The sequence below is a fragment of the Thalassophryne amazonica genome, chromosome 11, assembly GCF_902500255.1.
Source record: "Thalassophryne amazonica chromosome 11, fThaAma1.1, whole genome shotgun sequence".
NCBI lineage: Eukaryota > Metazoa > Chordata > Actinopteri > Batrachoidiformes > Batrachoididae > Thalassophryne > Thalassophryne amazonica.
The window spans coordinates 49,647,953-49,669,801 of NC_047113.1; the positions used below are offsets into that span (position 1 = coordinate 49,647,953).

Consider the following 21,849-nt stretch of genomic DNA (forward strand, 5'->3'; position numbering starts at 1 on the left):
GATCGGAACGTAGATCGATCGGTAAATCAAGAGCTTTGCCCCCCTACTCAGCTCTCTCTTCACCACGACGGTCCGATACAGCGACTGCATCACTGCAGATGCTGCACCGATCCGTCTATCGATCTCACGCTCCATCCATCCCTCACTCGTGAACAAGACCCCGAGATACTTAAACTCTTCCACTTGAGGCAAGGACTCTCCACTGACCTGAAGAGGGCAAAGCACCTCCACCCGCACCGTAAACAGTGCTGGTGGAGAGCTGCTTCCGCCTCCTGAGGCGTCGGACGGTTTGCCAGAATCTCTTCGAGGCCGACCGATAGTCCTCCTCCATGGCCTCCCCGAACTCCTCCCAGACCCGAGTTTTTGCCTCTGCGACCACACGGGCTGGGCATGCTTGGCCTGCCGGTACCTGTCAGCTGCCTCCGGGGTCCCACCTACCAACAAAGATAAGTAGGACTCCTTCTTCAGCTTGACAGCATCCTTTACTTTCTGGCGTCCACCACCGGGTTCGGGAATTGCCGCCGCGACAGGCACCAGAGACCTTGCGACCACACCTACGAGTGGCCGCATCGACAATGGAGGTGGAGAACATGGTCCACTTGGACTCCATGTCTCCAACCTCCCCTGGGATCTGGGAGAAGCCAGTCGTTCCCAGCAGACCCTCACGATACGTTTGGGCCTGCCAGGTCTGACTGGCTTCCTCCCCTCCCAGCGGATCCAACTCACCGCCAGGTGGTGATCTTCTCCACTAGTTTCCAATTCCACAAATTTCCTTGGAAAAAATTTTGAAGGTCAGTGTCCTGTTAGAAGTGGCTTTTCATAAGCTACAAAATATAGATCAAAATGGCTTTTCTGTTAAAATCAGATATCCTCTATGTTTACAATACTGATCAGCTGCGGCTCAAACTTTGTTCGTTGCCAGTTTGCACCTCATTGTCACAAATGAAAGTGATTGAGGCACTTTTGATTGAGATATAATGCAAAATGTATATCAAATGGGCTTTTTAATATTAAATGTTTACAAAATCCACAATCCAGATCAGATCCGGATCAAACTTCGTCAGGTGACAGTAAGTGCGTGTCTGCACCTCAGTTTCAAATATGAGCATGATTGGAGCATGTTTGGTTAAGTTATAATGATGTAAAATATACACTAAATGGGGGTTTCAATGGTAAATTTAAATGACCACAATATCTGTAATCTTGATCAGATCTGGATCAAACTTTGTCAGTCGATAAAGGATACCATCCTACATAACACTCTCAAATATGAAAGAAATTTGATTTTTGACAGAGTTGTGAATTTTTGAAAATTTGTTGAATGTTAAAGATAGGGATTTTTCCAAGATTTTCCTGATTTTGACCTTTGACCTATGATCTTTGCTCTGGGGATTGGTAAGGTTAGACCTTAGTTGTGTGAAGCGCCTTGAGGCAACTTTTGTTGTTATTTGATGCTATACAAATGAAATAAATTAAATCTTGAAAATTTAATAAGTTCTTGCCTATCAGGATATGAATCTTCTGTATAAATTTGATAATGATATACAAAAAAAAACTGTGGGTTCCAGGTTGTTCACAAACAAACAGGGGCAAAAACATAACATAACATAACATAATATAACATAACATAACATTGTGTGAAAAAAGTTTGTAGTACATAAAAGCACACATCAAAAGTTAAAATCCATAGTAATAATTAAAAACACAATAATGCTAATTGCACAATTAGTGCATAAAACACCATCCAAAGTTAAAATAATATAATTACAAAATAAAAAAAACATAAAATGCAATTGATACAATAGCACATAAAAGCACACCACCTAAGCTAAAACCATAACAATACCTAAAAACCTTAATAATACCAATCATACATATCTTTAACAGCTCCTCCCCTCTTTTATTACCTCCCCGTGTGGCGGAGGAAATAAATTTCGAAATGTTTTTAATAAAGTGCTTTGAATCACGTGGTGAGGCAGTGCCTATTCTTTAACAGAGTTTTGTCACATTGTGCGCGTTTGGTATTTGGAGTTAATTTGAAGTCAGAGATTTGGGAAATGATGAATTACATTAACATTCTTCTTCACATTTGATTTTTTTGATTTTCAGAATGTTATGGGGTGGCTCATCTGCCCAAAATGCAGAAATCGTGTGGTTGTATCTTGCGGCAGCGTGCGCGTGCTGCTGCTGCCGCGTCTAAAGTCCTCGCGGGGAGCGGAAGCGCGCTGACACCTCGCGCCCTTCGTTCGCGGGGCGACGCGCACTTCCACCGGAGCCTGCAGGAAGGAATGATTGTGTCATAATAACCCCCCGCGCCGCGGCGGACGGACAGCCTCCGTCCCTGCTTCTGGTTCCTCTCTGGCAGGCTGTGTGGCAGCGGCAGTGCGGATGTGGAGCCCGCGACGCAACACTTTTCAACCGCCGGAAAACATCGGAGAACATGAAATGTTTTTCCCGTTATCTGCCGTACCTCTTCCGCCCTCCGAGCACCATCCTGTCCTCCACATGCCACACCGAAGGTAGGCTGGGACACCGAGGGGCTGTCAGGGGGCTGCGAGTTGCTCACTTTGAGCTTGTGACGTAAATGTTCAGGATGTCGCTCTGTTCCTGACACTGTCATGTGTGCAGAAGTTATCAAGGCAACACAGTCCACTGCAGATGCTGGAGCCAAGTGTGGCAGATCCTTACAAATTTATTTAAATCACCTGATATATAAAATATATGTGTGCATGCCTTCTAAGGTGTAGTAGTTCTGCAGTGCCACTCGTTTCAATTTATTGTAATAACTCAGTAATACAACAGTCAGAATGTCAACAGAGTTGGAGAAGTATGTCTCCTTGTTGCATGTGTTTTCATGAGCTCATAGGTAGGATTTTCTAGCAGCGAGTGGGGGGAGATCACCTCAAAAAATCTTCAAGATGAGTAAATGAAAGAATATGCTACAGAGATTTAAAAAATTATTAAGTCCTATCTAATTATAGACGCCTTTACGGTGTCAAATCTCGCGCGTAATCACGTTCTCGCTGGGGAGGCCGAGATTTCGTTGTCAGTGTAAACAACCGTTTGCGGGAGGTGGAATGCACAAGCAACAAGCAACTTCTTTGCAACATTGCGTTGTTATGGAGGTGAGTTCAAGCAAAATATGTATTTAGGTGTTTGACTAAGATAATCGTGAGTCTTTAATGTGAGTTTATATATATATATATATATATATATATATATATATATATATATATATATATATATATATATATAAGTATCCGAAAAGTATCCGACCTTATTATTTTTTTCAAAAACCATATGGATTTGAATCACGTGTGATTACATCAGACATGCTTGAACCCTCGTGGGCATGCGAGAGTTTTTTCACGCCTGTCGGTTACATCATTCGCCTGTGGGCAGTCTTTGAGTGAGGAGTGGCCCACCCTCTCGTCGATTTTTTTCATTGTTTACGAATGGCTCAGAGACTGCTGCTTTGTTTGATCAAAATTTTTTCAAAACTGTAAGGCACGACTGAGTGGACACCATTCGATAAATTTAGCTGGTTTTCAGTAAAAATTTTAACAGCTGATGAGAGATTTTGGTCTGGTAGTGTCGCCGTAAGGACGGCCCACGGCGCCTGACGGCAATCTGCACTCCGAGGCGGCAGCGTCTCGCCATTTCAAGTTGAAAACTTCCACATTTCAGGCTCTGTTGACCCAGGAAGTCGTCAGAGAACAGAGAACTTTCAGAAGAAGTCGGCATGAGGAGTTTATTCGGACATTCCATTGTTAACGGACATTTTGTAATGAAAGAACGTGCAGGCAGAGTCGCATGTCGGGCCGGACCCGACCGCGGGGGGTCGCGACAGGAAAAACACCATATATATATATATATATATATATATATATATATATATATATATATATATATATATATATATATACGAGGTCTATTAGAAAAGTATCCGACCTTTTTATTTTTTGCAAAAACCATATGGATTTGAATCACGTGTGATTGTATCAGCCAAGCTTGAACCTTCGTGCGCATGCGTGAGTTTTTTCACGCCTGTCGGTTGCGTCATTCGCCTGTGAGCAGGCTTTGTGTGAGCAGTGGTCCACCCCTCTCGTCAGAATTTTATTGCGAATAAAATGTCTGAACGATTTGGAGCTTTGCTGCATCAATTTTTTTCCAGAAACTGTGAGAGACCTCCAGGTGGACACCATTCGGAAAATTCAGATGGCTTTCAGGGACGATTTTATGGGGATTACACAGATTAAGGAGTGCTCCAGCCGGTTTAAAGACCACCCACAGCTGCTGAGAGCGCGCCGCGCTCCGAGCGCCGATCGACAGGCTCAAACCCCGCTGAAACAACCAGATCATTTCCAACGTGAAGGCTTTGTTGATCCGGGACGTCGTCTGACTTACACAAAAATGGCAGAAGACGTGGACATCAAGACTTTTTCGGCACATTCCACTGTTAAAGGAGTTTTTGTCATGGAAAGACACGGGTCCGCGCGTCGGGACGCAGCCGACGCGGCGCGGCGGCACAGGAAAAACACCTCCGTGTTGATAACCATTTGTTAAAATCCAGTTGGCTTTTGATGGCTTTCAGTGGAGTGAGTATATGAGAAATTGTTTATCAGCTGGAGATGTTCCAACTTGTCCTCAAGGCTTCCAACAGAGGTGTTTTTCCTGTGACGGAGCGTCGCGGCGGTTGCGAGCCGACGCTGCAATCCGCCCGCACGTCTTTCATTAAAAAATCTCCTTTAACAGTGGAATATCCGGATAAAATGCTGAAACCGACTTCTTCTGAAACTTCTCTGTTCTCTCACGACGTCCTGGATCAATACAGCCTGAAATGTGGAGGTTTTAAGCTTGAAACAGGCTGATGACGCTGCCTGAGAGCGCTGCGCGACGTCTCACACTGTGAAAAGTCCTTAAAGCGACAGAATCACCTCAAAATCTCTCACCAGCTGTTAAAATTTTCACTGAAAACCAGCTTAATTTTTCGAACCATGTCCACTTCGATGTGTCTCACAGGTTTAGAAAAAATTTTGATCAAACAAAGCGCCAGTCTCTCAGCAACTTCTCAGACAAAGGAATTCCGACGAGGGGCTGGACGACTCCTCCCACAAGGAGTGCTCACAGGCGAATGACGTCACCGACAGGCATGGAAAAACTCACGCATGCGCACGAGGGTTCAAGCATGTCTGACGTAAAAACATATGAATGAAATCCATATAGTTTTTGAAAAAAATAAAAAGGACCTATACTTTACGGACAGCCCTCGTATATACAGTGGTGGGCACAGATAACCAAAAAATTAACTTTGATAACAGATAATCAGATAACTGAAAAGTTATCTTCGATTAAGATAAAACAACAAACCAACCAAAAATGTATCGGGAGTTACAGATAACCAATAACAAATTAATTCCAATATTGTCTCTTGTACATTTAAACTAATTTAAGTTTTAATGCCATAATAACTTCTACTAATATTAAAAGTAACAACAGACGCACACACTGAGACCACACTTTTGTCTTTGACTATTCTACCCCTGCTGAAAGCTCTTGTTTACTACAGAGCTCCCAGCACAGAGGCACTCTGAGAGTAGCCCTAAAGCCAGCTCTCTATCAATTACAACACTCTGGTCAGGCGGAGGTCTTGAAAAATAAAGTCATGCTGACTTATGGTTTTGATTTATAAATAACATTAATACCGATAGAATAACTCCATTAATGTCAATTCTGTCATTTGTACAAAGTTAAAATATAGCATATATCTTTTAATGTTGAATAATGCACTAATTCTGAGGTTTAGTAACAAACACAGACAAATCGCAAAGGATTCTGGTTAAAAGTGCCTCTGCTAAACACTGATTGGTCCAGTCATTCATTATGTAAACCAACATGTGAATGTGACGTCTGTCGTGTGTTGGTGTTCATTTTTTTATTTGTAAAAACAGGCATTTTTACGGAGCCCTGGAAGTGTCATCGCAAAATGTTTTGCATGTGGAGAGAATGTGCGCACGTTTTATGATGTTGTAAAACATGCTTTACACTGTGTGAGATGATTTTTCATGCAGGAATTTTTGGACCGAGTTTCAGTTTAATCGCGCGTCCTGCATCGTGTAGTCATGGACTAACAAGCTTTAACATCTCACGACCACCTCCTGATCGCGATTGTATGGTCGAATGAAAATCAAACCTGTTATTCTGGTCGGCCGTCGTGAGGTTATCCTCCTGCTGAAAAGCTACAAGCATCCAACCGCTCGCACTGTGCCTGTGCAAACACTGCAGAGCTGTCTTGTAATGGTATTATTATTATTATTATTATTATTATTATTATTTGCTGTTGTTTTGTTTTGTTTTTAAACTTCATTTGTAAAAAAAAAAAAAAAGCCATTTGCAAAGCCAAAAAGTTGATTTGACAATCATCTGATATAACCGGGGTCAAAACAAATACAACACTGCCATCTACTGGTTCCCAGACGCTTAGTACGTAGGGCGAATACTGCCATGAACACTACTGGCCAGTAGTTTTACATAATTATTGTATGGCCTTGCCTTGCAGTATAAGGCGCCTTGGGGCAACTGTTTGTTGTGATTTGGCGCTATATAAAAAAAAAATTGATTGATTGATTGATAGATGGCAGTAGAGGCCTTGAAAACAAAATTCCAGATAATCCCTGTCTGCTACATTTAAAATGCGTGGAATTTAACAAACGCAGATACAATAACAACGTCTATACGAGGTCTATTAGGTAATAAACTGACTCTTTTATTTTTTTTTAACTATATGGATTTGAATGACGTGCGATTGCACCTATCATGCTTGAACCCTCTTGCGCATGCTTGAGTTTTTTCACGCGTGTCGGTGACGTCATTTCCCTGTGGGCAGGCCTTGAGTGAGATGTGGTTCAGCCCTCTCGGCTGAATTCCTTTGTTTCACACGCTGCTCGAGACGGTGCGCGTTGCTTTATCAAAAATTTTTCTGGACCTGTGAGGAATAGCCGAGTGGACACTATTCGAGAAATTAAGCTGGTTTTCGGTGAAACGTTTAACGGCTGATGAGAGATTATGGGGTGTTTCTGTCGCTGTAAGGACTTCCCACGGAGCAGGACGTCGTGCAGCGCTTCCAGGCGCCGTCGTCGGCCTGTTTCGACCTGAAAACATCCTAATTTAAGGCTTAATTCACCCAGGACGTCGTGAGAGAACAGAGAAGATTCAGAAGAGGCCGGCATGAGGACTTTATGCGGACATTCCACTGTTTAAGGACATTTTGTAATGAAAGACGTACGCGCAAATTCGCCGAGTCGTTTCCATGACGACTCAGCAAATCTGTGTGCGCCGCGACAGGAAAAACACCTCCGTGTTGAAAACCATTTGTAAAATTCAGGCGGCTTTTGATGGCTTTCAACAAGTGAGTAACTGAGAAATTGTTTAACAGCTTGGGCATGTTCCAACTTGCCCATTAAGGTTTCCAACGGAGGTGTTTTTCCTGTCGTGACCCCCCGCGGTCGGGTCCGGCCTGACATGCGACTCCGCCCGCACGTTCTTTCATTACAAAATGTCCGTTAACAATGGAATGTCCGAATAAACTCCTCATGCCGACTTCTTCTGAAAGTTCTCTGACGACTTACTGGGTCAACAGAGCCTGAAATGTGGAAGTTTTCAACTTGTAACGGCAAGACGCTGCCGCCTCGGAGTGCAGATCACCATCAGGCGCCGTGGGCCGTCCTTATGGCGACACTACCAGACCAAAATCTCTCATCAGCTGTTAAAATTTTTACTGAAAACCAGCTGAATTTATCGAATGGTGTCCACTCAGTTGTGCCTTACAGTTTTGAAAAAATTTTGATCAAACAAAACAGCAGTCTCTGAGCTATTCCTAAACAATGAAAAAAAACGACGAGAGGGTGGGCGACTCCTCACTCAAAGACTGCCCACAGGCGAATGACGTAACCGACAGGCGTGAAAAAACTCTCGCATGCCCACGAGGGTTCAAGCATGTCTGATGTAATCACACGTGATTCAAATCCATATGGTTTTTGAAAAAAATAATAAGGTCGGATACTTTTCTAATATACCTCGTAAACCCAGAGAATATATTCACGAGAGTTTTAGGCACTAGAGTTTAATGCTGTTGTCCGTGGAGCCTGAACAGAGTGTCTGAAATGCATTTGTCCTGTCGTGAATGTACTGAGATTACATCATCCTACCCATAATGCACTGGGCACAGCATGTGCTCACAAAACCTTAAAAATTAGCACATTACTTTAAAACTAAAACATATATCTGATATTTTCACTTTATAAAACTTCAGACATGACAGTAATTTTAAATAACTTGTCCAAAATTAGTTTGGTTAAAATTTGAATCATAAGTTCAAAATGTATGCCTCTGGATGACTTAAGTGATATTGCCAGCATTTCGGTATGGTGTTAAAGGAAATGATTTTTTTTGGGGGGGGGGGGGGGGCGTTTCTCCTTTGTCTACAGAGGATAGCGATGCTTTTCATAGAAGTAGCTCTTTTCTGTTAGCAGAGAGTATAACTGTCCATCTGTTATAAAACTTTTAACAGGTAGGTGCTGAACTTTTTCAGCTTTGTTTACTTTATCGGTCTAAAAGTTATCGGACATAAATTAATCGGAAGATAATTGATCCGATAATGGTTTTTAAAGTTATCTAAAAACATAATCCGATAATGAAAACATTATTTTCGATAATTGGGGAACCGGTTCTTTTCGGGTATCCTTAAGAAATCATTTGATCCATCGACATCAATAGCCTTTTTGCTTAACGATTTCCTTATCGGACCTTCAGAGTGGCCATTGTTTTTGGGGGTGTTTGTCAAGAAAATGATCATTTCTCTACCCTGCAGTAGGTCTGTATGATCAACCGTTTCTGCAGCACGGCTTTGTTTTGAACCTTGAACCAATGGAGCAGTGCTTCGATCTGCTGCTTCATTGATTCTTTGTTTTATTTCGCTTTATCTTAATTTTTCCCAACTAAAACCCTAAAGAGCATATGTCTGTGAGTAATATTTACCTTTTCTATGTTAAACTGACCTGTTATGGTCTTTTGAAACAGTTGATAGATGTATTTTATAACTTAAAAACGGGACCTATGCTAACGCATTAGCATGTCTGCGGCATTTTCAATGTTAAAGTTAGTATTAAGCTGAGCCATTATCAAGCCTCCCTCCCCAGCATGCTAAGGATTCTGGGATACTCTAACACCGTGAATACACTGGATATATTTTGTTCCAGGACCCCCAAACAGCCATTTACCTAATGCCATTCATTAGTAGTTATTTGCATGGATGCTACAGGTCAGGTCTGGGAGCCCACCATGAAACTGCCTTGGATGGCAACTGTGATATCCTGACATTTTTTTGTATTTAATTCTCAATACTTACCTGCTAAATTACTGTGGTTAACCATGTGTAGATTAAGGTGATGAGCTACTCTAGCGGGTCCACTAGGTGGCGATCATGCCATGTTGTCAGGAGTGCATGCAAGGAAGAAGTTCATCAGAGCAGCAAAGGCTGTGCACTCACTGTGTTGGTTAAGTAGTGCGGTCATGTGTGTGTAAATGCCATGCTCATTCCTTCAGTAAAGTTCAGTTGAAACCTAGACGCTGTGGATCTGCGGTTCATCTCATGATACAACAGCAACCACCCTGGCAGACAACTATTGGGTAGTGGCTGCTGCCCAATAATGAAACTGACAAATATGTGAAGGTATTGGATATTCACCAGTTTTAAAAAAGAGTTTATGTTTTGGGTGGGCAACCATTTGATCAAATTAGACGACATGGCATGGCTATCTACCAGCATAGCCTACTGATATTGTAGCACAGCCTAAGGGTCCATAAATTGCTAGTGCTGCTTCTACCTAAAGAAATGACCAAAAAAACAACTACAAAATCCCCCAAAACACAAAAAAGCCCCCCCCCCCCCAAAAAAAAGAAAAGAAAAATGGATTATACACTCATCGGTCACTTTATTAGGTACACCTTGCTAATACCAGGTTGGAGCCCCTTTTGCCTTCAGAACTGTCTTAATTCTTCATGGTATAGATTTAGCCAAGTGTTGGAAATATTCCTTAGAGATGTTGGTCCATATTGACATGATAGCATCACACAGTCACCCATTCAGCCAGTCTGCCCATTCTCCTCTGACCTCTGACATCAATAAGGCATTTTCATCCACACAACCACCGCTGACTGGATATCTTCCCTTTTCCAGATAATTCTCTATAAACCGTAGAGATGGTTGTGTGTGAAAATCCCAATAGCTCAGCAGCTTCTGAAATACTCAGACCAGCCTGTCTGGCACGAACAACCATGCACATTCAAAGTCACTACTCATTCTGATGCTCGGTTTGAACTTCAGCAAGTCGTCTTCACCATGTCTAGATACCTCAATGCTTTGAGTTACTGCCATGTGATTGGCTGATTAGCTATTTGTGTTAACAAACAACTGAACAAGTGAACCTGATAAAGTGTCCGCTGAGTGTATTTGTACATTCAGCAGACATTACATTTAGCCCCAAACAGAATTAAACTGTATCATAAAGTGAGATCAACTCAGTTATAATGCTAATTCAAGTTGTTATTTAACATTATTCAGAGAGGGACCAAATTTTGAGAGAGTAAAACTTACTCTGCAAAATTTAATTTACATCGGACTGTAAAGTATGATCTGTTTTTAGAACAGAACACTATATACTTCAGTAGGGCAGAATATTTTAAAGTTAGATCACATGGTTTGACTAGCCTGTATGATAGCTGAGGCTATGAGCAAGCACTGGAAACTAATGTAGTGATGTGGATAAACTAGCTATTAGCTAGCATAACCAATAGTCATCTAAAACCTTAACAATTATATGAATGGAGTGTTTGTGTACATTCCATTCACTCACTCACTGCAAATTATGTTAATTTGTTTTGATGACAGTTTATACTTTAGTAAAACAGAAGTTTTAAAATTATATCACATGGCATGTCTAGCTAATTTGATAGCTGCTGCTGTAAGTAAGTGTACAGAGGCATAACAGTGATGGGCAAAACTACCCACAAGCTAGTTGTTTAAAACTTGAAGAAGAAATGGCACCCAGAGAATGTAACACACGCACTTTATATCAATCAATCAATCAATTTTTTTATATAGCGCCAAATCACAACAAACAGTTGCCCCAGGGCGCTTTATATTGTAAGGCAAGGCCATACAATAATTATGTAAAACCCCAACGGTCAAAACGACCCCCTGTGAGCAAGCACTTGGCTACAGTGGGAAGGAAAAACTCCCTTTTAACAGGAAGAAACCTCCAGCAGAACCAGGCTCAGGGAGGGGCAGTCTTCTGCTGGGACTGGTTGGGGCTGAGGGAGAGAACCAGGAAAAAGACATGCTGTGGAGGGGAGCAGAGATCGATCACTAATGATTAAATGCAGAGTGGTGCATACAGAGCAAAAAGAGAAAGAAACAGTGCATCATGGGAACCCCCCAGCAGTCTACGTCTATAGCAGCATAACTAAGGGATTGTATCAAACTATATGTTTGATACAATTCATACAAACTATTTCTTTGTAATTCGTTGTTACCAGAATATATGGTTTTGCGTGGCCTTGACTTTTATTCAATGCTGTGCAAAATTTAACCACTCTATCCTTGAGGAACACACAGCCTTCCACATTGGCTCCAAAACCGTTTGTTAAACACATATGAGGTTTCAACTATTTTTGTAATTTTGTATCTACATGCCACCATAATGGAGCTAAAATGAAACAATCAAGATGTGGTTATGTTAGATATATCTGTGTTTATTTGTTATTGTATTTTATTTTTTACTACAGTATATCAAGTATTTGCTATGCTTAAATGGTTATATTTTTTAGTGAGTTTTAGTTATCTGTTTGATTATGCATGTCAACTGGTCTGAACTGGTTTTATCTGATAAGAAAGTCCAAACAAAGGAGTTAGGTTCCTCCAGGTCCCGAATAACTGTGGGCCGAAGACAAGGGGTAGGGTTTCCCCTCCGTCTACACAAGCCAATAAGGTTAGGTGTGGAAATAAAACCCATCCACTGTACTGCCTACATTGTCTTATATAAAAACCTCTTGTTGGCTATGTCCAGGGTCTCTCACAAGGTGGAGCCCCTGTGTGGGCTGCATCTCTGGGCACCCAGGCCTGTTTTTCAGTGTGACTTTGAATAAATTCAAACTGAGGAATACTTCGACTTTGTACTTTTTAAGGGATAGTATTACAATAAGAACCAGGTAGAATTAACAGTTGTTGTAAACTTTTAGCTCTAATTCAAGAGGTTTAAGATAAACATCACATTAACCATTTAGGAATTGCGGCTATTTGTGTATATTGTAACACCATTTTCAGATCTCATAAGTAATTGGACAAACTATGAATAAATATATGGATTCTTTTAGATTGAAATAAACACTTTTACATGCCACTTTAGGCAAGTCATAGGATGGTGCACAAACTTTGCCAAGTCACTGAATATGTCTTGAACTTTGTTAACATCAGTTATTAAAAAACATAACAGTATAGGGACAAGACAGTGGCTTAGTGGTTAGCATTGTTAGCAAATTTCCAGGCTTGCTACAGAACTGGTCCCTTCTGTTTGGAGTTTGCATGTTGTCACTGTGTTTGCTTGGGTTCCACCCTTTGTGCTACAGGTTCCTCTTGCTTCCAAAGACAATTGGTGACTGTAATGCGACCGTAGGTGTGAATGAGTTTGTCTGTCTGTATGTGTTAAGGTTAGGGTTAGCTCTGCTATAGACCGTCGGCCTGTCCAGAATGTACCCCACCTCTTGCCCAATGACTGCTGGATGGGCTCCAGCCTTCCCCTTCCCCCCATGACCCTTATTTAGAATAAGTGAGTTTAAAAAATGAATGGCTGGACAAATAGTACTCTGTTAAATCTGTCAGAAGTAGTCAGTTTTCAAAAAACTGAATGGCCGTGCAAGAGGGTAACAAGTGAGGGAAGCCACTAAGACACAGATGACAACTCTGAAGGAGTTCTAGGCTTCTGTGGCTATGATTGGAGAAACGGCACATAATCCAAGTTTTGTCTGTTGCTTCGCCAGTTACACCACTTCATGGAGAAGAGGCACACAAGGATTTTCCTTAAAAAGAACATCTGAAACTACAAATGTGGTTTGCCAGAAGGCACATGGGAAACTCATGTTGACGTAGATTTGATTTTTTGTTGTATTATGTTCTCTGTGGTACTCCACCATAAATCTATAAGTGGTGATACAACAGGCAAAAGTTGCACTATTCCCAGTCATCCCCAATAATGTGGAGAAAAAAAATATCACCCGACACATGTCAATCAACACAAAACAGTGACAGGGCAAGTCAGAAGTTTACACATTTTGTTGGGTGTTCCCTTCTGCCTTTTTGACACCAAAGCAAATGCATTTAAGGCCCCTGTCCCGTCGAGATGAGGTGAACGTCGAGATGAGGTGCATTGCACTACTGCGCATGCCTGCGCATGGGCACATCGCTCTACCCCGGACTTGAAGACGTCACCCGTCGAGATGAGGTGCCTCGCGCAAATGCACATGTGGAGATGATGTAACTCGCTCGACGTGCAACTGTGCATGCGCATTTTTTGTTTGTTTTTTCCGTCAAAGTTTTTTTTTATTAATTGTATTCAGTGTATTTATAGCCTAGTAAGTAAAACATTTTCTGTATTTTAGGTTAGCAGCATAAATTTATGTATATGTATATTTTGCCTGTCGAAATAAGGTAACTCCAGGTTAAAAATACTTATCGTTTTATAGTGAGTAGGTTTTATACATTACTATGTTCGGATGAACAATTTATACATTTACTTGCCCATCAAAATAAGCAAACTTCGTCAAGTAATTTTTTCAGTGCACAGTGCAGTTACGCGAGGAACCTCATCTCGACGACACACCTCATCTCGACAGAACACCCCCTTTAAACAATCAGAACAGTCTGTCAAGAAATCATATAAGCACCCTCTCACCAAGTCAAAAAAGCATTGTTGTCAATATGTGAACTCATCAGTGGGTTGAAGCCTATCACCACGGTGAGAATGCTACTAATACAGATAGAAAAAGTGTTTTTATTACTATGTAGGACTTTAAATTATGACTTCTTTGTGACTTTGATCATGAAGTCACTTATTTTATACCATTCAATCATAAATATTTTCTCAAACAATATGAGCTTTTGATCAAATCTTAAAACACATTGGTACTAGACATAATATGTATGTCGCGGCCATGAACGAGCAAAGCTCTTCAGTATCTCACCATGTCATTTAAGGGCCTTTCACACCGCACACTTTCCACGCGTCAGGCAACGCTTCCCAACGCGTGATGTCAGACGCTTCGTGGCAAGGGGGGCGGACATTGTTACGTCACACTCACCATCTTGAATTTGCGTGGCCTGAACCACAAAAAAGCTTTAAAAAAACAGCAGTAAAACGATTCTCGAGAAGCCAGGGTTCAGGCATCATCCCTGGGCAGAGTGAGGCAGGTAGCCGGGGTGATGGAGCAGACCCACTCAGTCCGAAATCTCCCACTTTTTGGATATATGCGAACTCCCAGTTTGACCAACAGAGCTTAGTTCTGCAGCTTTATTGAGGTGAGAATAATATAAAAACAAAACGTGACGTTTACTGCACTGCTGTGAATGTTTAATGATTGGCTAACGTTAGCATAGCCTTTTAGCACAGTTGATCTGAGCGAACGCTTTAATTTGTAAATGGTTCAGTCTTTTTTTATTTTTACCAAATAAAGCTACAGCTTTTTTCAGAGACCACGAAAGCTCAACTTTAAAAAACTTATATATATATATACGAGGGCTGTCAATAAAGTTACGGTCCTTTTTATTTTTTTCAAAAACTATATGGATTTCATTCATATGTTTTTACGTCAGACATGCTTGAACCCTCGTGAGCATGCGTGAGTTTTTCCACGCCTGTCGGTGACGTCATTCGCCTGTGAGCACTCCTTGTGGGAGGAGTCGTCCAGCCCCTCGTCGGAATTCCTTTGTCTGAGAAGTTGCTGAGAGACTGGTGTGTTGTTTGATCAAAATTTTTTCTAAACCTGTGAGACACATCGAAGTGGACACGGTTCGAAAAATTAAGCTGGTTTTCAGTGAAAATTTTAACGGCTGATGAGAGATTTTGAGGTGATTCTGTCGCTTTAAGGACTTTTCACGGTGCGAGACGTCGCGCAGCGCTCTCAGGCGGCGTCATCAGCCTGTTCAAGCTGAAAACCTCCACATTTCAGGCTCTATTGATCCAGGACGTCGTGAGAGAACAGAGAAGTTTCAGAAGAAGTCGGTTTCAGCATTTTATCCGGATATTCCATTGTTAAAGGAGATTTTTTTAATGAAAGACGTGCGGACGGGTCCGCGCGTCGGGACGCAGCCGCCGCGACGCTCCGCCACAGGAAAAACACCTCTGTTGAAAGCCTTAAGGACAAGTTGGAACATGTCCTGCCTGTTAAACAATTTCTCATATACTCACTCCACTGAAAGCCATCAAAAGCCGCCTGGATTTTACAAATGGTTATCAACACGGAGGTGTTTCTCCTGTGCCGCCGCACCGCGTCGGCTGCGTCCCGACGCGCGGATCCGTCCGCACGTCTTTCATTAAAAAAATCTCCTTTAACAGTGGAATATCCGGATAAAATGCTGAAACCGACTTCTTCTGAAACTTCTCTGTTCTCTCACGACATCCTGGATCAATAGAGCCTGAAATGTGGAGGTTTTCAGCTTGAACAGGCTGATGACGGCGCCTGAGAGCGCTGCACGACGTCTCGCACCGTGAAAAGTCCTTAAAGCGACAGAATCACCTCAAAATCTCTCATCAGCTGTTAAAATTTTCACTGAAAACCAGCTTACTTTTTCGAACCGTGTCCACTTCGATGTGTCTCACAGGTTTAGAAAAAATTTTGATCAAACAACGCGCCAGTCTCTCAGCAACTTCTCAGACAAAGGAATTCCGACGAGGGGCTGGACGACTCCTCCCACAAGGAGTGCTCACAGGCGAATGACGTCACCGACAGGCGTGGAAAAACTCACGCATGCGCACGAGGGTTCAAGCATGTCTGACGTAAAAACATATGAATGAAATCCATATAGTTTTTGAAAAAAATAAAAAGGACCGTTACTTTATTGACAGCCCTCGTATATATATATATATATATATATATATATATATATATATATTTTTTTTTTTTTTTGGTCACAATCAGGAACATTTGCTGTGCAGACAACCTAGAGAATCCAGCATAACATCACCTGCTTCTAAATAAAAGGCTCTTAAATTATATTTTAAAAAGCTGTTTCATTTTATATTTTAACAATAAATGAATGGATCATTAAAAATGTCCACGAAATCAAAGTCAGAAGACATTTGCACAGGTAGAAGCGTTTCCCTTATTGTGCACAATTTTAAAACATTCACAACCACTAGTCAAATTCATATTTTAGAAATTACCCTGTCCTGATCACAACGTTAAAGGCAATCACATATTTTGATGTAATTACAAGTTCAAATGACTCAATAAAAAAATATTTCATCTATGTTACAGAAATCCTACTTTCCAGTCACACTGCAGTCATTCTTAAATTATCTCCTGTTGCATTTATAATAAACATTTGTATTTATTTACAGTGTCTGTGTTTCTAGTTGAAATGAGACATGAATAATCTACCAGACAAAAAAATGTACAAATTTCCATGTTATTTTATTTGTCTAAAAGTAAATGTCCAAGGTTCCTTATGTTAAACAAGAAATTATCTAATCTGAAATAACAGGTGGTTTTAATTTACAGATGAAGAAAGGTTTCTAAAGAACCATTTATTTATTTAGCTATTTTAATTAGAAGTGTTCTAAACTTTTTTTTAACAGTAATCAAAATTTTTGAGGTAAAAAAATATTTGCAAGGATTTTTCTTCAGAAAATTGCTCTATAAATGAGCAGTCCTGTGACACATTTGTGTTTTGTATAGATCAGTGGTTTCTGCCACTAGTCTCCCTTGTTTTGGCTTGACGCGTTTTTCCTATTGGACAGCACGAAGCTACGTCACAACTCAGAGCGGCGAAAGTTAGATTGGGTTGAACTTTGACCACATCAGCCTGTCGACAAGCAGCAATGCGCGCTCCCGTCAGAAGCGTCAGTTTTGTTTGGCTGTTGATGCAACAATTCCATCGCATCTAAAAAGCAATGCGTCTCATTGAAAATAATGCTTTTTAGACCGATTCGTGATGCCTCTGACGCTTCCAATGCATCCAGTGCGAATGGCTCTTTAGTCCATACGGCTTTTCTTTCAGTAAAAGCTTCTGGGGAGCATTGGCATGGCTAAAAAAATCCCAGACCCCCAACTACGGTCCTCTTACCCCCTTGCCATTTTAAACATTTTTATTTATTTGCATCTCACTTACCTGGAAAGTCCTCACCATCTCATTTACATCCTTCAGACTTTATTTTCAGCAAATGCCTCTGGGTAGCATTAGCATGGCTAAAAATATGGTAGACATGTTTTTTTGTTGTTGTTTTTTCTTTCTTTTCTGGGCTGTTTTGTTTGATGGTGATTGTTGACCTTTTACCAAGGTCTTTAAGAGTTAAAAAAAAGTTAAAGTCTTCTGGAGACACTAACCCAAGTGTGCTGTGTAACAAATGATACAGAATACTTTGCCTTCTTGGTGCAGATATTGAAGAAATGCATGTAACTTCACACCTGGCTAAAATACAGACAATACTGGTCTGGAATTGGATACAGTAAGTTGCAAGATTTGCCAGACGTATAGTAGTTTTTGTTGTCAATATATGGCTCTGCAGGATATTTCACAGTTGGATAAAGTAGTCCAAAGTATGTTGTAATCCAATAGCATTTTAAAGCTTATTGTGTAGGTTTGCTTTGGGTGTGGGAAATGCCATTAAGTGCCCTTTCTAAATAGTATATTAGGTGGCATGTTCTGTGCATCTCCTGTGTGTAGTTTCCTTGTATTGCCGGTCCTTTTCCATGTAATACACACAGTCATTGCCCTGGAATCGTACAGACGTACAGTCTTGAATTGACCTCGAGCATGATAGCAGTAAATGACTTCATAGGAGCTAGTCGATTCATCCTGCTGATTGTCCTGTCAGATGGGGCAGCCAAAGAGCGTCAGAGTGTTTGTGTAACTAGCCGTGTAGTGGGTCATAAAGTGAAGATTGAACCACGGCATTATTTAGGTTGTGTGGTTGCCTCTCTTCAAGTGCAGGCTTTGCCCTCAACCCTATGGCACAGAAAGAAAGAGAGCGTTGTCTGAGGTACTGTAAAGTATAGGGTAAAGTGTACTGTATGGCATGCAGTATAGGTGGTCACAATGAGAGCCCTTCACAGCCTTCTGAGCTGACCTATATACTGTAGAATGTAGAGGACAACTACACATTAATGCTCACTCAGTCACTCAATCTCATTTTAGCCCTTCAACACTTTCACTCTCAGACCTTGTCTGTCTCTCTCCATCCATTTTTCCACAGTTCTACTGAGCAGTTTCATATTGATTACCCATTTAAAAGATTTAATTGCTTTAGATGTGAAGCATGATGGTATTCTACATGGTTTAAGTGTATTACGAGTGCACTCTCCATCCTACATGGCAAAGCAAACTACTGTCTGGTCTACGGGACTGCTCTGTTGTGTATTTTCATACCCCTTAACCCCAACAACTTTGATGGAGAATAGTTTTGTTCTGTGTGGTGCACTCTTAGAAATAAAACGTTGAATTTAATTAATAAAGTTAAGGTAACGTTTTCCACATAACATTGTCAATTAAGTGCAAAAACAATATTGTAGTTGAAATTAATTAAATCAAATGAAACATTATTACTTAAATCCCTAAAATTAACAATTCCAAGTATATTGAAAATAATAGTATTTATTACATTTACAACCCCTGTGTTTCATTTCTTAGAGTGTGTAAGTCTGGCTTTCTGCCTATCCATCTGTATATTGATGTTACTGCAACATCTTTAATAGGACCATACTACTTCTTCTTGTCTGCATCCTCGTCCTACTACTACTATTACTGCTGCTGCTGCTACTGAAGTACTACTACTATTACGACTGCTGCTGCTAATAATAATAATAACAATAATAATAATAATAATAATAATAATTAATAACAATAAAGTCAAGATTGGCTTTTGAATATTTATCTTGAAAGATCTTTGGATAATTGGAATCCAATGTGTGACCATGTACAAGGTAGATTGACATACCCAAAAATATAATTATTCCTATGGAGTTTGCCAGTGCTGTATGCTGATAAACAGCCCCACACCATGATGTTCCCACCTCCAAACTTCACTGTTGGTGAGGTGTTTTTGGGGTAATGTGCAGTGCCATTTATGGTATGTACTCTGGCATCCAAAGATTTCAATTTTGGTGTCATCTGACCAGATTATGTTCTCTCAATATTCAAAGACTTGTCTAAATGTTGTGCAGCAAAAAAACTTGAGCTTCACATGTCTTTTTTTTCAGCAACAGAGTCTTGTGGGGTGAGCGTGCATGCAGGCCATGGCGGTTGAGTACATTAGTTATTGGAATTAGCAGAAAGACCTGCTAATTCCAGGTCTTTCTGAAGCAGTACTTGGCTCTTGGACAACTCTTCTGATAATTCTTTCCAGTCCTCTGTCAGAAATTTTGCAAGGAACACCTGGTCTTGGCCAGGTCGTGGTGAAATGATGTTCTTAACACTTTCAGATTATGGCCCCAACATTGCTCACTAGAATATTCAGAAGTTTAGGAATCCTTCTGTGACCAATGTCATCAATATGTTTTGCAGCAATAAGGTTGCAAAGATCTTGAGTGAGCTTTTTGCTTTTACCCATCATGAGATGTTCGTTGTGTGACACCTTGGTAATGAGACATCTTTTTATAGGCCATCATTTGGGACTGAACTATCTGATCTTAATTTGTACTGACAAAGGTCAGGATTAGTTTATAATTACTGATAGATTTCAGCTGGTGTCTTGGCTTTCCATGCATTTTTGCACCTCCCTTTCTACATGTGTTCAGTACTGTGTTCCTGTGTCCTTTCACATTATTACACATAACTTAATTTCTGTACTTATTTGTTTTGGTTTCTTTATATGTGTGTGTTGGGTTGTTAATGATGTGCTGAAAATCTCACATCAATAGCACCTTTTGAAATATATTTACTGAGAAAAATGGTGATGTGTTAAATATTTATTTTACCCCCTGTATATTAAATCAAAAAAGTAAACTGTTGGGCTGCCTTCATATGTTGATGGCAGAAAACGGTCACACCAGTCGATATAGGATAATTGCTGTCATATGCAATGACAAACGGGAGATTATGATGTGAGGTGTGCTGGCTATTTTTCCCTGTTAGAGTAAAAGTAATCACTCTCAGCTTCTCCCTTTTTTCACATGGGGTTGGAGGGGTCACCACAGCAGATCCATCATAGATCTGCATGATGATTTGAAGTTTTATACTGGATGCCCATCCTGGCACAACCTACATTACATGGAAACTGAATTTGAAAGCATCTGATCTGGAAACAAGTGCACTACCTGCTTGGCCACCACTCTGCCTGTTAAAGTGACTGGCAGTAATTTATTTAATTAAAACATACAACAGAGTTTTATAGTTTTTCACAAGACTATATTAAATGAAGAATCTCTAGTTCTGACAATAACTTAAAAAAAAAATCAACTTTTATGATGCTACAGCTTCATTTATCGCAAAAATTATTCACATTTACCTGCAGTGCTTATTTTGATACATATTTGCACAGCCAGAAAGATCAGCCATTATATAAAAGGTAGAAGACTGAGACACTGAAATCATGTGAGCAGTGTGTCATTGTTATAACACCTAGAGCGTGAGCTGAGCTCCAACCCTCAGTCTCATCCGCTGCCTGTTTTTACAGTTTGGATCTTGCTGCCTCTGCCTGATGTTGGACAGGGATAACATCGACAGTGTGAATGAAAACAAACATGATGCCACAGTGCTTATCCAGCACTATGATACAGGATCCTGTGTGAGCAGGAAAAAAATAAAGCCGTTGCACAGAGGAAGCTTCTGAGAATTGTTGTCTTTCATGTGCTGGAGGCCGGCGTGATGTGTTGACACATCAGCTGACTTTGGAGCTTTTGATAAAAATGACACAGGTCCTGTCCTTTGTATGCTGTCTGTACACATACATATACACACACACACACACACACACACACACACACACACACACACATATATATATATATATATATATATATATATATATATATATATATATATATATATATATATATATATATATATATATATATACAGTTTAATGTTTAACGCTTTAAGGGGTTACTGGGATGATCAGCTGTAATTACATGTTCCCACACGAGGGCGAAGCTACTGAATACTGTGTTAGTAATATAAGCAGAAGAAGAAGCTCTTCTACTATAACTAGCTTATTTTCGCCATTTACAATTCTATTTTACATGGTGTAGATTTTTAATGATTCATCAGTTTATGTGTTCCTTTAAAGATATCAACATATAGTACCTAAGTTCTTAGGTTTCTATTTGATAGCATAATGATTATACTTTTTATTTTCCTATAGTATGCTAACGGAGTTACTTTAGATAGATACCAGTACACTCACACACTCATAGCTTCTGCTTCTATAGCTTAGCCTACTAACTATATTTGATTTTACTACTAGTCTACATACTAAATTACCTATACTACAATCTTCTCCTGTGATGTCTTATCCTTCTTATGTCTTATTACTTATTATATTATATATACGTTTTTCTTGAGCTGCTTGGGTGGGTAGGGAG

At 40.4% G+C, this 21,849-nt stretch overlaps 1 protein-coding gene across 3 annotated transcripts in view; it reads left to right on the top strand.

Moving 5' to 3' along the window:
• Positions 1-2,360: 2,360 nt before the first annotated feature.
• LOC117520257 (serine/threonine-protein phosphatase 2A 55 kDa regulatory subunit B beta isoform) overlaps positions 2,361-21,849 on the top strand; it is a 178,496-nt gene continuing 159,007 nt past the window's right edge. For all 3 annotated transcript variants that reach the window (XM_034181573.1, XM_034181572.1, XM_034181570.1), the window contains exon 1: positions 2,361-2,519. In XM_034181573.1, coding sequence (XP_034037464.1) covers positions 2,441-2,519 — 79 coding nt within the window. In that variant the 5' untranslated portion in view covers positions 2,361-2,440. The remainder of the gene's footprint in view (positions 2,520-21,849) is intronic.